The 16,385-nt window shown below is 39.7% G+C and overlaps 1 protein-coding gene across 2 annotated transcripts in view; it reads right to left on the bottom strand.

Moving 5' to 3' along the window:
- FAM117B (family with sequence similarity 117 member B) overlaps positions 1-16,385 on the bottom strand; it is an 87,812-nt gene that overhangs the window by 26,849 nt on the left and 44,578 nt on the right. For both annotated transcript variants that reach the window (XM_049887897.1, XM_049887898.1), the window contains exon 4: positions 15,465-15,578. In XM_049887897.1, coding sequence (XP_049743854.1) covers positions 15,465-15,578 — 114 coding nt within the window. The remainder of the gene's footprint in view (positions 1-15,464; positions 15,579-16,385) is intronic.

Genomic DNA, 16,385 nt, shown 5'->3' with positions numbered 1-16,385 from the left:
AATGGATAAACAATGTGGTATATTCATATGGAATATTATTCAGCCGTAAAGTGAAATGAAATTCTCATACAATGCTATGACATGAATGAAGCTTGAAAAAATGCTGAGTGAAATAAGTAGGCACAAAAGGGCAAATATTGTATGATCCCACTTATATGGAGTATCTAGAATAGGCAAATGCATACAGACCAAAGTTTATTAGTGGTTACCAGGGCCTGCCTGGAGGCGGAAAGGGAGGAGAATGGAATCAAGAGTTATTGCTGAAGGGCCACTGAGTTTCTGTTTGAGGTGATGAAAACTTTTGGAAATGGATAGTGGTGATGGTAGCTCAACATGGTGAGTGTAATTAATGTCACTGAATTGTACATGTAAAAATGGTTAAAATGGTGAACTTTTGTATTTGACAATAAATTTTTTTAAAAAATAAGTAAAAAGTTGTATTATATGAGATAATATTTATAAACTTCCTGATCCAGTACTGACACAAATTAAGTGGTTAATAAAAACTAATTCCCTATGGAATACAAACAATAGACCCATATATGAATGCTAAATTTCTTGAAGTTGATAACTTACTGTGGCTATGTACAAGACTATCCCTCTGGAATAAATGCTTAATGTATTTAGGGGTAAAAGCCTATGATGTATGCAACTCACCCTGAAAAGTTTCAGAACACAAATACCCATGAGAGGCAGATATTCAAAAACAGTATTCAAAACATATATGAGTACCATATCGGATCTGATCTTTATTTCTAAAGTGTTCGTTTTAATACAAATTAAGTGCTTAACTTCAGATTTCCTTCCTTTAAATCTCTACCTTAATGCTGCAAAGCCAGTAACTTCCCTGCTTCCCACAAACTCCATCAGCAACCTAGCACTGGCTCATCCTGTGGCAGACTGGTGATATCAGGATGGGACCAGAAGAGGAAGGCAAACTCCAAAGCCTAATGTTCCATACCATTCTTCTCCTAATAACTTGCATCCTCCACCCCAATCCTAACTTCCAGGTGCTCACTTTGCTATTTTTAACTTCAGTGAAATAATGCTCAAGAGCATCACTGAAACTGTCTACAGCACATATCTTAGTTATCTAGTGCTGTTGTATCAGAAATACCACAAGTGGGTGGTCTTAACAAACAGAAGTTTATTTTCTCACAGTTAGGAGGCTAGAAGTCTAAATTCAGGGCACCAGCTCTAGAGAAGACTTTCTCTCTCTATTGGCTCTGGGGGAATGTCCTTGTCTCTTTTCAGCTTCTATTTCTTGGTTCCCTGGAGATCTCACGTGGCATAGCATCTAGTTCCTCCCAACTGTGCTTACTGGCTGCTTGCTTAATCTGCTCTTTTAAATCTCAAAAAGCAAATCCACTGCCATTGAGTTGATTCCAACTCATAGTGACCCTAGAGGACAGAGTAAACTGGCCAACAGGATTTCCAAACCTGTAAATCTTTACAGAAGCAGACTGCCACATCTTTCTCACTAGGAGCCAATGGTGGGTCCACACTGCCGACCTTTTGGTTCACAGCCAAAGGCTTTAACCACTGTGCCACCAGAGCTCCCTCACAAAGTCTTTTAAAACTCTCAAATTTGATATATACTTGCTTCAGAGATAAGATGGTGGGACAGTGAAGAAGCTAAGACCACCTTTTGGTCCTTGATGGGTCAAGGAAGAAAAGAAATCTTTCTTAAGATAGAAACAGAAATAGAGAAGGAAATAATGAGGTGACAGGGAACTGATTCAGGCTAAAAAAGCTAGGGGGTTAAAAGAAACTTCCGGCTCCCTAGTCTGTAGCGGGTGAGCGTATTGGAACATTTCTGTCATGCAGCCATACAGCCTGTGCCTGAATTCTTCTTGTGTCAGGAAATAATGAGGTGATGGGGAACTTAGGTGAAAACTAAGAAAGATCTCAGGAGTTATTAACACATATACTACAATCTTTTTTTTTTTACTGAGTGAAAAGGTATTCAGTTCTAAATTTAATTTCCTCTTATAACTGTCAGAAAACAACATATATAACAGCTTGCATTAGATGCCATTTTCACACTAGTTCCAGCTATGCATTTGCTTTATAGCTGCTACGTTATAGGAAACCATAAGAAAGAAACAATCTGTCAAGGTTTTTGGAAATTGTTAATCTTGGATTTTAGAACCATAAAAATCTGTTAGTAAGCTTGCTTAAGTGCAGACAGCTTAAGTTTTCTGACTTTATAATGAGAAATGCACAAACACAGGACCTGCCAGAGTAATAACTAACTCTGTACTTCTGGTTTGCTGATGCCTTCTAGTGTCTTTCAAGGTTGCTAAAGAAGTCACACCCTACACATTTAATAATAAGTTTTTCTCAGATATAACATACAAAGCAGCAAGTATTTATCAATTGTTCAGTATCCTGAAAAGAAGTAAAGGGAGGGAAGGAAGGAGGGAAGGAGGGGAGGGGGAGAGGGAGGGAGGGAGGGAGGGAGGGAGGGAGGGAGGGAGGGAGGGAGGGAGGGAGGGAGGGAGGGAGGGAGGAAGGGAGGAAGGAAGGAAGGAAGGAAGGAAGGAAGGAAGGAAGGAAGGAAGGAAGGAAGGAAGGAAGGAAGGAAGGAAGGAAGGAAGGAAGGAAGGAAGGAAGGAAGGAAGGAAGGAAGGAAGGAAGGAAGGAAGGAAGGAAGGAAGGAAGGAAGGAAGGAAGGAAGGAAGGAAGGGAGCCATTGTTCTAAGACCAACACACCATTTTAAATAAATGAAGCAAAGGTTCAACTATAATTAATTTAACTAGTAAATAGTTACAGGATCAGAAGAAAAACAATCCACCCAAGCTGCTTGGGAAAAGATTTTCTTCACTAAACATATTATTGTTTCAGAAACAGAAGAATAAGCCTTTAATTTCACTCCTAACATAAACTACATTCTAAAAAATAGCAAAAAATGATTGTACTTAAACTTTTATCCTTCATTTCAAGGGCTCTTAAGGAATTTAAGAGATTAAAAATATATATAACCCATTGCCGTCGAGTCAAATCCAACTCATAGTGACCCTACAGGACAGAGTAGAACTGCCCCGTGGGGTTTCCAAGGGGCGCCTGGTAGATTCGAACTACCGACCTTTTGGTTAGCAGCCATAGCTCTTAACCACTATGGCACCAGGGTTTCCAAAAAAAAAAAATATGTATATATATATGTATATATTTTTATATATATATATACATACACACATTTATATAAAAACTTCATTTTTTCCTATATCTACACAGGTTTCTAGAATAAAATTTGTATTTCTAAATATAAAAACATATATAAAATTTAAGTGGGTTACTAGATTTACTGAGGGCACATCTTTAGACAGCTCTGAAAGTAGAAAAGTTCTCCTTGTGTGTACTGAGGTAAAAGTCGCTCTCTCATAAGATCTGCCCTTTGGAAACATAAAGAACAACACTTCCTGGTTTCTTAGCTTTTGATTCTCCTCAAAGCAAAATGCTTCAGTAAATTGCAGTCAATTAGGTTTTTAATTAGGTAACTACCCTTTTAAGGCTTTACTTTCCATTTACATTCTCTCTTTCTATATTCCATACACATACACATAGACACACGAGTTTAAAAATAAAGATAAAATTAAAATAACTGAGAATTAGCCAAAAAAGGACACCAAGGGGTTTGGCCAACACCGAATCTCCCAAGGTCAATCTCCATTATAACTTAAGTGTCTACTTCAAAATGTGGGAATAAGACTGTGGTCATACATAACAGAGTCAGGAAGGTGTTAAAAAGCAAAGATGTTACTTTGAGGACTAAGGTGCACCTGACCCAAGCCATTGTATTTTCAACCTCCTTATATGCATGCAAAAGCTGGACAATGAATAAGGACGACTAAAGAAGAATTGATGCCTTTGAATTATGGTGTTGGCGAAGAGTACTAAATATACCTTGACTGCCAGAAGAACGAACAAATCTGTCTCGGAAGAAATACAGCCAGAATGCTCCTTAGAAGCAAAGATGGCAAGACTTCGTCTCAGGTACTCTAGACATGTCATCAGGAGGGACCAGTCCCTGGAGAAGGACATCATGCTTGGTAAAGCAGAGGGTCAGCGAAAAAGAAGACCCTCAATGAGACAGACTGACACAGTGGCTGCAACAATGGGCTCGAACAGCAATGACTGTGAGGATGGCACAGGAGCAGGGAGTGTTTCATTGTCTTGTACACAGGTTCACTATGAGTTAGAACCAGCTCAATGGCACCTAACAGCATCATCATCTTAAGGGTTTTTGATTTGAGGTCTCCACATGGCCTTGATTCCTCTTGTCCTGTCACCATCACTTTATTTCTATCCTCCAGCTATCACTGAACTCTTACCTGGTATCCAGCTATTCTAAGCTACAGGTATACTCTGTAATAAAGTACCTATTCTTTTGATTTCTAAATGGAAAAATCTTTAAAAACTCAAGAACAGCAAGCATGTCCAAGAGTAGCAGTGTCTGCAGTGCAAAGTATCAATTTTCATTTTTTAAAGTACAATGTCTCTCATTCCTCACGAGAAAGTTAAGTTTTTTCCAACTCTACCTTACTGTCTCTTTTCTTCCAAACCCTCCCTCCCCTAGACCACTACAACTATAGTATCCCCGGTCCAGATGATGAAATAGAAAAAGCCTATGAGAAGGCTTTCTAGATGCTTCCATCCCCAGGCCAGGGATAAATACTCCTTCTAAAGCACTCTGAACTCTCCCTGCCAATGCATCTATTGCACTGTATTATCATTAACTGGTTACTTACATCTATCCAATGAGACTTGATGGCGGAAAGCCCCAATACTTCATTTACCACTGCATGAGTATTATAGTAACAGACATGGGGGAGATATTTAATAAACACCGTATAGATGGATCAAAAGTACACACAGAATGCAACAATGCGTGGAACACGAATACCACTTTCACAGCTATCATGATGTATATATGCCTGGTCTGTGGTTCGTTATTAACATTCAACAAAACAAGTTAAGCAGTCAAGATATTTGGTGTGTCAAGTGTACAAAACTCAAGCTACATGAACTTATTTTCCCAGTTGCTCTATTTACTAGTCCTTATTTTCTCTGCAAAATGATTCTCTAGAATTAAGCAAACACAGATTTCATGAAAGCTCCAACAGTCTTTATTAAGCAAACTCAACTTGCAAGGGAAAAAAGGGAATTTGGGATACTTTTTTTTTTTTTTCATACTAGTAGCGTAGTGGTTAAGTGCTACAGCTGCTAATCAAAAAGTCAGCAGTTTGAATCCACCAGGTGCTCCTTGGAAACCCTGTGGGGCAGTTCTACTGTGTCCTGGAGGATCGCTATGAGTCAGAATTGACTCAACAGCAATGGGTTTTTTTTTTTTTTTTAAATTAACTTTTATTAAGCTTCAAGTGAACATTTACAATTCCAATCAGTCTGTCACATGTAAGTTTACATACATCTTACTCCCTTCTCCCACTTGCTCTCCCCCTGTTGAGTCAGCCCTTTCAGTCTCTCGTTTCGTGCCAATTTTGCCGTCTTCCCTCTCTCTCTATCTTCCCATCCCCCCTTCAGTCAAGAGTTGCCAACACACTCTCCAGTGTCCACCTGATTTAATTAGCTCACGCTTCATCAGCATCTCTCTCCCCTCCACTGACCAGTCCCTTTCATGTCTGATGAGTTGTCTTCGGGGATGGTTCCTGTCCTGTGCCCACAGAAGGTTTGGGGAGCATTGCCGCCGGGATTCCTCTAGTCGCAGTCAGACCATTAAGTATGGTCTTTTTATGAGAATTTGGGGTCTGTATCCCACTGATCTCCTGCTCCCTCAGGAGTTCTCTGTTGTGCTCCCTGACAGGGCAGTCATCGATTGTGGCCGGGCACCAACTAGTTCTTCTGGTCTCAGGATGACGCAGGTCTCTGGTTCATGTGGCCCTTTCTGTCTCTTCGGTTCTTAGTTGCTGTGTGACCTTGGTGTTCTTCATTTTCCTTTGCTCCAGGTGGGTTGAGACCAATTGATGTATTTTAGATGGCCGCTTGTTAGCATTTAGGACCCCAGACGCCACATTTCAAAGTGGGATGCAGAATGTTTTCATGATAGAATTATTTTGCCAATTGACTTAGAAGTCCCCTCAAACCATGTTCCCCAGACCCCAGCCCCTGGTCCGCTGATGTTTGAAGCATTCATTTTATCCCGGAAACTTCTTTGCTTTTAGTCCAGTCCAACTGGGCTGACCTTCCATGTATTGAGTGTTGTCTTTCCCTTCACCCAAAGCAGTTCTTATCTACTGATTGATCAATAAAAAACCCTCTCCCTCCCTCCCTCCCTCCCTCCCCCCTTCGTAACCACAAAAGTGTGTGTTCTTCTCAGTTTTTTCTATTTCTCAAGATCTTATAATAGTGGTCTTATACAATATTTGTCCTGTTGCCTCTGACTAATTTTGCTCAGCATAATGCCTTCCAGATTCCTCCATGTTATGAAATGTTTCAGAGATTCGTCACTGTTCTTTATCAATGCGTAGTATTCCATTGTGTGAATATACCACAATTTATTTACCCATTCATCCGTTGATGGACACCTTGGTTGCTTCCAGCTTTTTGCTATTGTAAACAGAGCTGCAATAAACATGGGTGTGCATATACCTGTTTGTGTGAAGGCTCTTGTATCTTTAGGGTATATTCCGAGGAGTGGGATTTCTGGGTTGTATGGTAATTCTATTTCTAACTGTTTAAGATAACGCCAGATGGATTTCCAAAGTGGTTGTACCATTTTACATTCCCACCAGCAGTGTATGAGAGTTCCAATCTCTCCGCAGCCTCTCCAACATTTATTATTTTGTGTTTTTTGGATTAATGCCAGTCTAGTTGGTGTGAGATGGAATCTCATCGTAGTTTTAATTTGCATTTCTCTAATGGCTAATGATCGGGAGCATTTTCTCATGTATCTGTTGGCTGCCTGAATATCTTCTTTAGTGAAATGTGTGTTCATCTCCTTTGCCCACTTCTTGATTGGGTTGTTTGTCTTTTTGTGGTTGAGTTTTGACAGAATCATGTAGATTTTAGAGATCAGACGCTGGTCTGAGATGTCATAGCTGAATATTCTTTCCCAGTCTGTAGGTGGTCTTTTTACTCTTTTGGTGAAGTCTTTACATGAGCATAGATGTTTGATTTTTAGGAGCTCCCAGTTATCTGGTTTCTCTTCATCATTTTTGGTAATGTTTTGTATTCTGTTTATGCCCTGTATTAGGGTTCCTAGGGTAGATCCTATCTTTTCTTCCATGATTTTTATCGTTTTAGTCTTTATGTTTAGGTCTTTCATCCACTTGGAGTTAGTTTCTGTGCATGGTGTGAGGTATGGGTCCTGTTTCATTCTTTTGCAAATGGATATCCAGGTATGCCAGCACCATTTGTTAAAAAGACTATTATTTCCCCAATTGACTGACACTGGTCCTTTGTCAAATATCAGCTGCTCATACGTGGATGGATTTATATCTGGATTCTCAATTCTGTTCCATTGGTCTATGTGCCTGTTGTTGTACCAGTACCAGGCTGTTTTGACTACTGTAGCTATATAATAGGTTCTGAAATCAGGTAGGGTGAGGCCTCCCACTTTCTTCTTCTTTTTCAGTAATGTTTTGCTTATCCGGGGGTTCTTTCCTTTCCATACGAAATTAGTGATTTGTTTCTCTATCCCCTTAAAGTATGACATTGGTATTTGGATTGGAAGTGCGTGATATGTATAAATGGCTTTTGGTAGAATAGACATTTTTACTATGTTAAGTCTTCCTATCCATGAGCAGGGTATGTTTTTCCAGTTAAGTATGTCCTTTTGAATTTCTTGTAGCAGAGTTTTATAGTTTTCTTTGTATAGGTCTTTTACATCCTTGGTAAGATTTATTCCTAAGTATTTTATCTTCTTGGGGGCTACTGTGAATGGTATTGATTTGGTTATTTCCTCTTCAGTGTTCTTTTTGTTGATGTAGAGGAATCCAAGTGATTTTTGTATGTTTATTTTATATCCTGAGACTCTTCCAAACTCTTCTATTAGTTTCAGTAGTTTTCTGGAGGATTCCTTAGGGTTTTCCATGAATACGGTCATGTCATCTGCAAATAGTGATAGCTTTACTTCCTCCTTACCAATCTGGATACCCTTTATTTCTTTGTCTAGCCTAATTGCCCTGGCTAGGACTTCAAGTACGATGTTGAATAAGGGCGGTGATAAAGGGCATCCATGTCTGGTTCCCGTTCTCAAGGGAAATGCTTTCAGGTTCTCTCCATTTAGAGTGATATTGGCTGTTGGCTTTGCATAGATGCCCTTTATTATGTTGAGGAATTTTCCTTCAAGTCCTATTTTGGTTAGAGTTTTTATCATAAATGGGTGTTGAACTTTGTCAAATGCCTTTTCTGTATCTATTGATAAGATCATGTGGTTTTTGTCTTTTGTTTTATTTATGTGATGGATTACATTAATGGTTTTTCTGATATTAAACCAGCCTTGCATACCTGGTATAAATCCCACTTGATCAGGGTGAATTATTTTTTTGATGTGTTGTTGGATTCTATTGGCTAGAATTTTGTTGAGGATTTTTGCATCTATGTTCATGAGGGATATAGGTCTAAAATTTTCTTTTTTTGTAATGTCTTTACCTCGTTTTGGTATCAAGGAGATGGTAGCTTCATAGAATGAGTTGGGTAGTATTCCGTCTTTTTCTATCCTTTGAAATACCTTCAATAGTAATGGTGTTAAGTCTTCTCTGAAGGTTTGGTAGAACTCTGCAGTGAAGCCATCTGGGCCCGGACTTTTTTTTTGTTGGAAGTTTTTTGATTACCATTTCAATCTCTTTTTTTGTTATGGGTCTATTTAGTTGTTCTACTTCTGAATGTGTTAGTTTAGGTAGGTAATATTGTTCCAAGAATTTATCTATTTCTTCTAGGTTTTCAAATTTGTTAGAGTACAATTTTTCATACTAATCTGAAATGATTCTTTTGATTTCATTTGGCTCTGTTGTGATGTGGTCCTTCTCGTTTCTTATTTGGGTTATTTGTTTCCTTTCCTGTTTTTCTTTAGTCAGTCTAGCCAATGGTTTATCACTTTTGTTAATTTTTTCAAAGAACCAGCTTTTGGCTTTGTTAATTCTTTCAACTGTTTTTCTGTTCTCTAATTCATTTAGTTCAGCTCTAATTTTTAGTATTTGTTTTCTTCTGGTGCCTGATGGGTTCTTTTGTTGCTCACTTTGTATTTGTTCAAGTTGTAGGGACAGTTCTCTGATTTTGGCTCTTTCTTCTTTTTGTATGTGTGTATTTATAGATATAAATTGGCCTCTGAGCACTGCTTTTGCTGTGTCCCAGAGGTTTTGATAGGAAGTATTTTCATTCTCGTTGCTTTCTAAGAATTTCCTTATTCCCTCCTTGATGTCTTCTATAACCCAGTCTTTTTTCAGGAGGGTATTGTTCATTTTCCAAGTATTTGATTTCTTTTCCCTAGTTTTTCTGTTATTGACTTCTAGTTTCAATGCCTTGTGGTCTGAGAAGATGCTTTGTAATATTTTGATGTTTTGGATTCTGCAAAGATTTGTTTCATGACCTAATATGTGGTCTATTCTAGAGAGTGTTCCATGTGCACTAGAAAAAAAAGTATATTTTGCAGCAGTTGGGTGGAGAGTTCTGTATAAGTCAATAAGGTCAAGTTGGTTGATTGTTGTAAGTAGGTCTTCCGTGTCTCTATTGAGCTTCTTACTGGATGTCCTGTCCTTCTCCGAAAGTGGTGTGTTGAAGTCTCCTACTATAAATGTGGAGGTGTCTATCTCACTTTTCAGTTCTGTTAAAATTTGATTTATGTATCTTGCAGCCCTGTCATTGGGTGCATAAATATTTAATATGGTTATGTCTTCCTGGTCAATTGTCCCTTTTATCATTATGTAGTGTCCTTTATCCTTTGTGGAGGATATAAGTTTAAAGTCTATTTTGTCAGAAATTAATATTGCTACTCCTCTTCTTTTTTGCTTATTGTTTGCTTGATATATTTTTTTCCATCCTTTGAGTTTTAGTTTGTTTGTGTCTCTAAGTCTAAGGTGTGTCTCTTGTAGGCAGCATATAGATGGATCGTGTTTCTTTATCCAGTCCGTGACTCTCTGTCTCTTTATTGGTGCATTTAGTCCATTTACATTCAGTGTAATTATAGATAAATAAGTTTTTAGTGCTGTCACTTTGATGCCTTTTCATGTGTGTTGTTGGCCATTTCATTTTTCCACACACTTTTTTGTGCTGAGACGTTTTTCTTAGTAGATTGTGAGATCCTCATTTTCATAATGTTTAACTTTATGTTAGTTGAGTCGTTACGTTTTTCTTGACTTTTTTCTTGAGTTATGGAGTTGATATTCCTTTTTGTGGTTACCTTATTATTTACCCCTATTTTTCTAAGTAAAAAACCTAACTTGTATCGTTCTATATCGCCTTGTATCACTCTCCATTTGGCAGTTCAATGCCTCCTCTATTTAGTCCCTATTTTTGATTATTGTGATATTTTATCTATTGATTTCCATGATTCCCTGTTATGTGTATTATTTTGTTTATTTATTTTTTAGAATTAATCTTAAGTTGTTTGTTTTTGTGCTTTCCCTATTTGAGTTGATATCAGGACGTTCTGTTTTGTGACCTTGTATTGTGCTGGTATCTGATATTATTGGTCATCTGACCAAACAATCTCCTTTAGCATTTCTTGTAGCCTTGGTTTGGTTTTTGCAAATTCTCTAAACTTGTGTTTATCTGTAAATATCTTAATTTCTCCTTCGTATTTCAGAGAGAGTTTTGCTGGATATATGATCCTTGGTTGGCAGTTTTTCTCCTTCAGTGCTCTATATACGTCGTCCCATTCCCTTCTTGCCTGCATGGTTTCTGCTGAGTAGTCTGAACTTATTCTTATTGATTCTCCCTTGAAGGAAATCTTTCTTTTCTCCCTGGCTGCTTTTAAAATTTTCTCTTTATCTTTGGTTTTGGCAGGTTTGATGATGATATGTCTTGGTGTTTTTCTTTTTGGATCAATCTCAAATGGGGTTTGATGAGCATCTTGGATAGACATCCTTTCGTCTTTCATGACGTCAGGGAAGTTTTGTGTCAGGAGTTCTTCAACTATTTTCTCTGTGTTTTCTGTCCCCCCTCCGTGTTCTGGGACTCCAATCATTCGCAAGTTATCCTTCTTGATAGAGTCCCACATGATTCTTAGGGTTTCTTCATTTTTTTTAATTCTTTTATCTGATTTTTTTCTCAGCTACGTTGGTGTTGATTCCCTGGTCCTCCAGATGTCCCAGTCTACATTCTAATTGCTCGAGTCTGCTCCTCTGACTTCCTATTGCGTTGTCTAATTCTGTAATTTTATTGTTAATCTTTTGGATTTGTACATGCTGTCTCTCTATGGATTCTTGCAACTTATTAATTTTTCCACTATGTTCTTGAATAATCTTTTTGAGTTCTTCAACAGTTTTATCAGTGTGTTCCTTGGCTTTTTCTGCAGTTAGCCTAATTTCATTTGTGATGTCTTTAAGCATTCTGTAAATTAGTTTTTTATATTCTGTATCTGATAATTCCAGGATTGTATCTTCATTTGGGAAAGATTTTGATTCTTTTGTTTGGGGGGTTGGAGAAGCTGTCATGGTCTGCTTCTTTATGTGGTTTGATATGGACTGCTGTCTCCGAGCCATCACTGGGAACCTAATTTTTCCAGAAAATCCGCTAAAAAAAAATGCAGTCAGATCCCTATCAGAGTTCTCCCTCTGGCTCAGGCTATTCGGATGTTAATGGAGCTGCCTGGGGAGGCTGGGGGAGGGATCAGAGAGCTAGGAGTGTAGCACCTCAGAATATAGCCAGAGTTGTTTGTCTTACTTGGAATGACTCTCATATCTGAGATTTCCGCAGGGCGCATCGCCTATATGTACTGGCTGTGTGGAGATTGCCCCCCGGGGGTTCTGGCCCGCTGGCGTCACGGTCAGATCCTCCGCTGTCAGTCCCACCCCGAAGGTTAAGTCTCCCCTACTGGGACAGTACACTCCCGTCTCCAAAATCAGTCGCTGCCTCCCGGGGACTCCCCGTCCCGCCAGCCGTGTCGCGCGCCGCTCCCGCGAACCGCCGCTCCCGCGAACTGGGGTCAGCTCAGGAGAGCGGAGCAGGTCCCCACGCCTGAGTCACGGCTGCACGTCCCGGCTGGGGTGTCGCTCTCCCCATTCCAAGACCAGCCACTGCCTCCTGGGGACTTCTTCCACTGGCTGCTCCGCCCCACCGCCCGCACGAACCGGCTGGGCCCGCGCGCACTGGTTGGGACCCTCCCAGGGTCAATTCAGGGAAATGTAGCTGATCCCCGCGCTCACGCCCCGCCCACGCCCGCCAAAATCCCGGCTGGACGGCTCCCCAGCTGGGACGCTGCTCTCCCCGCTCCAAGACCAGTCACTTCCTCCCGGGGTCTTCTCCCTCCGGCGCGCCGCTCGCGCGAACTAGGTGGGCGCCTCCCACACGAACGGCCGGGCCCCCCCCGGGGACAATTCAGAGGAATGTAGTTGGTCCCCGCACTCACGCCCCGCCCGCGCCCGCCAAAATCCCGGCGGGACGGCTCTCCGGCTGGGACACTGCTCTCCCCGCTCCAAGACCAGTCACTTCCTCCCAGGGACTCCTCCCTCTGGTGCGCCGTGCCGCGCCGCTGGCGCGAACTGTGTGGGCCTGCCCACACGAACGACTGGGCCCCCCCGGGGTCAATTCGGGGAAATGTAGCTGGTCCCCGCGATCGTGCCACGCCCGCTCCCCGCCAATCTCCCGGCGGGACAGTTCCCCGGCTGGGAGGCTGCTCTCCCCGCTCCAAGACCAGTCACTGCCTCCCGGGGACTTCTCCCACCGGCTGCACCGCCACTCCGCCCACGCCAACCGGCTGGGCTCCCTCCCGGGATGAGTTCGGGGGCTAGGGCTGGGCCCCTTGTCTGTGCCGTCTGCCCCCCTGGGCTCTGCCCCAAATCGGGCTCCGAAGGTCACCTGCCTGGTACGCTGGCTTCTGGCTCTGAAAACAATCGCTGTCTCCCCATATTTGTTCGTTCTCCATCTCTAAATTTGTGTTTGTTGTTCAGAGTTCGTAGATTGTTTTTCCGAGTCTTTGTTGCAAGAGGGATCCGCGGTAGCGTCCACCTAGTCCGCCATCTTGGCCCCGCCTCGGGTTTTTTTTATACTACTTTAAAATTGCCTTTTTTTTTTTTTGAGTACTTGCCTTTTTAGTCTCTTAATGGTGTCTTTTTATTAATTTTATTTTATTGCATTTTAGGTGAAAGTTAACAGCACAAATTAATTTCTCATTCAGAAATTTACACACAAAATGTTTTGTGACATTGGTTGCAGTCTTTGCAATGTGTCAGCACTCTTCCCCCTTTCCCTTTCCACTCTGGGTTCTACATGTCCATTTGTTCAGTTTTCCTGCCCCTTAAAATTGCCAATTTCAATGCAAATTTGAAAAATGACTTCACAAATTTCTAAATTCCACCACTTAACTCAGTGAGGATATCCTAACACCTGTTCTACTTGAAGTAAAAATATGGAGTGTGGAAAAGGGAGAAAAAAAAAAAAGGCTTATCTCTTAGAAATACAAATTATTTATGGATGAATGAGAGAGGGGAAGGTTGGCAATTCAACAGTAAAAGCATATGGGTCTACAACCTGTTGGGGGAGAAAAGGTTTGGTGTTTAATTAATATCCCAAGTTCAATAGTTATTAATCTATTCAATTTTTTCTTTCTTTTTTGTCAATTTTCTAGTTCTCCAGAACTAAATCCAATTTGTCTAGGTTTTTAAGTATATTAGTGTATATTCATATTTTTTTTAATTAAAATATATATGAAAGAAAGCTACTGGACACTACAACCAAAGTATAAGTTTATAGGTCAAACTTGACCCATGTATCAATATTTATAGGTCAAATTTGACCCATGTATCATCAATATAGGGTTGCTATGAGTCAGAATTGACTCGACGGCAATGGGGTTTTTTTTTTAATCAATATTTTAGAACAAAAACAGTTTGAAAAAGTACATACCTATACCCCATCCTCTTTTTAAAACAATTCACATATAGTTGCCAATCATCAGAAGCTGTCATCCTATAAAGGCAACTGGCAAAATTTTTCTGTAAATGGGCAAATCGTAAATATTTTTGGCTTTGCAACAGTCTCTGTTGCAACTACTCAACTGTACTGTTGTAGCACAAAAGGAGCCACAGATAATACATAAATGAGTGCAGTTGTGTTTCAATAAAACATTACTTACAAAAACAGGAGGTAGGCCAGACTTGGCCTGCAGGCCATAGTTTGGTAACTCCAGTCCTACAAAAAAAACTTAGAAGTTAAAGAACTAGGTCTCCTATAGTTTCCCTCCACTTCCCAGGGGCTACCATCTTATTATTGAGATAAAAAAATTGTTGAGATAGAAAACTGAATTCAAGCTCCCCCATTCGTGGGACCTGAAATGAACTTGTTCTCTCCTTGCCAAGGCTGTTACAGTTGCCATCAAGTCAGCTCCAACTTATGGAGATCCCATGTATAACAGAACAAAACTTGCCCATTCCTGTACCATCTTCATGACAGTTGGTGTGTTTGAGTCCACTGTTGCAGTCATCATGTCAATCCACCTTACTGTGGGTTTCCCTTGCCTTCACTGACCCTCCACTTTACCAACATGATGTCCTTCTCCGGTGATCTGTCCCTCTTGATGACATGTCCAAAGTAAGCAAGTCAAAGTCTTAGATAATATTCTGTGATCCATAGGGTTTTCACTGGCTAATTTTCAGAAGTATATCACCAGGCCTTTCCTCCTAGGCTTAACTTAGTTTGGAAGATCTGGTGAAACCATGGTGATTCTGCTGGTATCTGAAATACCAGTGGCATTGCTTCCAGCATTATCGCAACATGCAACCTACCACATTACAGTAAGCTGATAGACAACTGGTGGCCTTGCCAAGTGACCCTAGCCAATGTCAATTCAGTTAAAGAGAAGTGCTCCCTGGATGAGCTATCAAATACAGCTCATAGACTCTATTAAGGAATCATAGCAGCTAAAGGCTTTTTCCTACCAAAAGACTTCAGAAGACAGGTATTATTATCCCCAATCTTCAGATGAGGAAACTGAGACTTAGAAAGGATAAGTTACTTGCCAAGGGTCTGGTTCCATAGCCAATGCTTATCATCTCCATATTATTCTGCCTCCGATATACTGAACCGATAAAGATAAAAATGTGGTAAATCAAGATACGCATTTAGCTATGTCTCCTAAAAGTCATATCTCAGGTCACTAAAAGAAAACATCATTTTGTCCATGTAATACTGTTTGTTTTTACGAAGGCTGTGATTTAATATTTAATCTCTGTTTCAAATATATTTTCAAACATTTTTGTCCTAAACAGTTACCTATGAAATAATACATCACCATCACAGGAACAACAAACCCCTTGTCTACATTTCATAGCATCTATGCTCCTACCTGACACTGGTTAATAGCTGCATGGTTGCCATGGAATGGAGACTGTCTTTCTTTATCTCGATGATGCCGACTGCTGTGTTTACTTCTCTGCAACTGTTGACGTAATTTTGCGATCTGAAAAGGGAAAAATAACAAGTACACCAGAATATTTTCCATACTACATTAAAAACACATCCTCATTTCAAAATAATCGGTAAACCTCAGCCTTAGTAAACACACACTTTCAGTCTTAGATCATATCACAAAATCTTAATGATTAAAAATTTGTATTATATACGTGCATGTGTGTATATATATGTATTTATCTTTGTTTTTAAAGAGAAAAAGAATTTTGTTCCAATATTGTTCTAAGCCTTCAAGCTTCCCAAGTACTAAACAAATGAAGTTTTTAGCACTTAGAATAAGTTACAGTACAGCTTTCACAAAAAATTAAAAATGATAATGATTACCTCATTGCCCTTACAATGAGAATGAACTTTTATTTAGATTTTTAAATTAAAAAGCTAATCTTCAACAGCTTCAAAAATTAAATAGCATTTAAGCATCAATTCAAGCCATGAAATTTATTCACAGATAAAACAAATAAAATTTCAATAAATACACCATTTATTAGTCCTTGACTGGATTTTTGTTTTATTTCTACATTACATGTAAAATACAAATATGTCATAATTATAGGCATAGAAAAATAGTAGTCACTCAAAGCACAGAGCCATAACCTACTTGGTTATACTGGGTTACTGAATTACAGAAATACTAACATATATGGAAATATTACATGTGAATTTGCTGTTATTGCTACAATTTTACACATCTGATACTTTATATGTAAATAGGTAAGGACTCCCATAACAAAAAAGACAAACATATAATGTGTACATTTCCCTATTCAAATCTTTATCAAATTAACACAATAACTTT

Source organism: Elephas maximus, chromosome 6, assembly GCF_024166365.1.
Source record: "Elephas maximus indicus isolate mEleMax1 chromosome 6, mEleMax1 primary haplotype, whole genome shotgun sequence".
NCBI lineage: Eukaryota > Metazoa > Chordata > Mammalia > Proboscidea > Elephantidae > Elephas > Elephas maximus.
The sequence above is the reverse complement of the archived record's forward strand: the minus strand, read 5'-3'. Positions and strand labels throughout refer to the sequence as shown.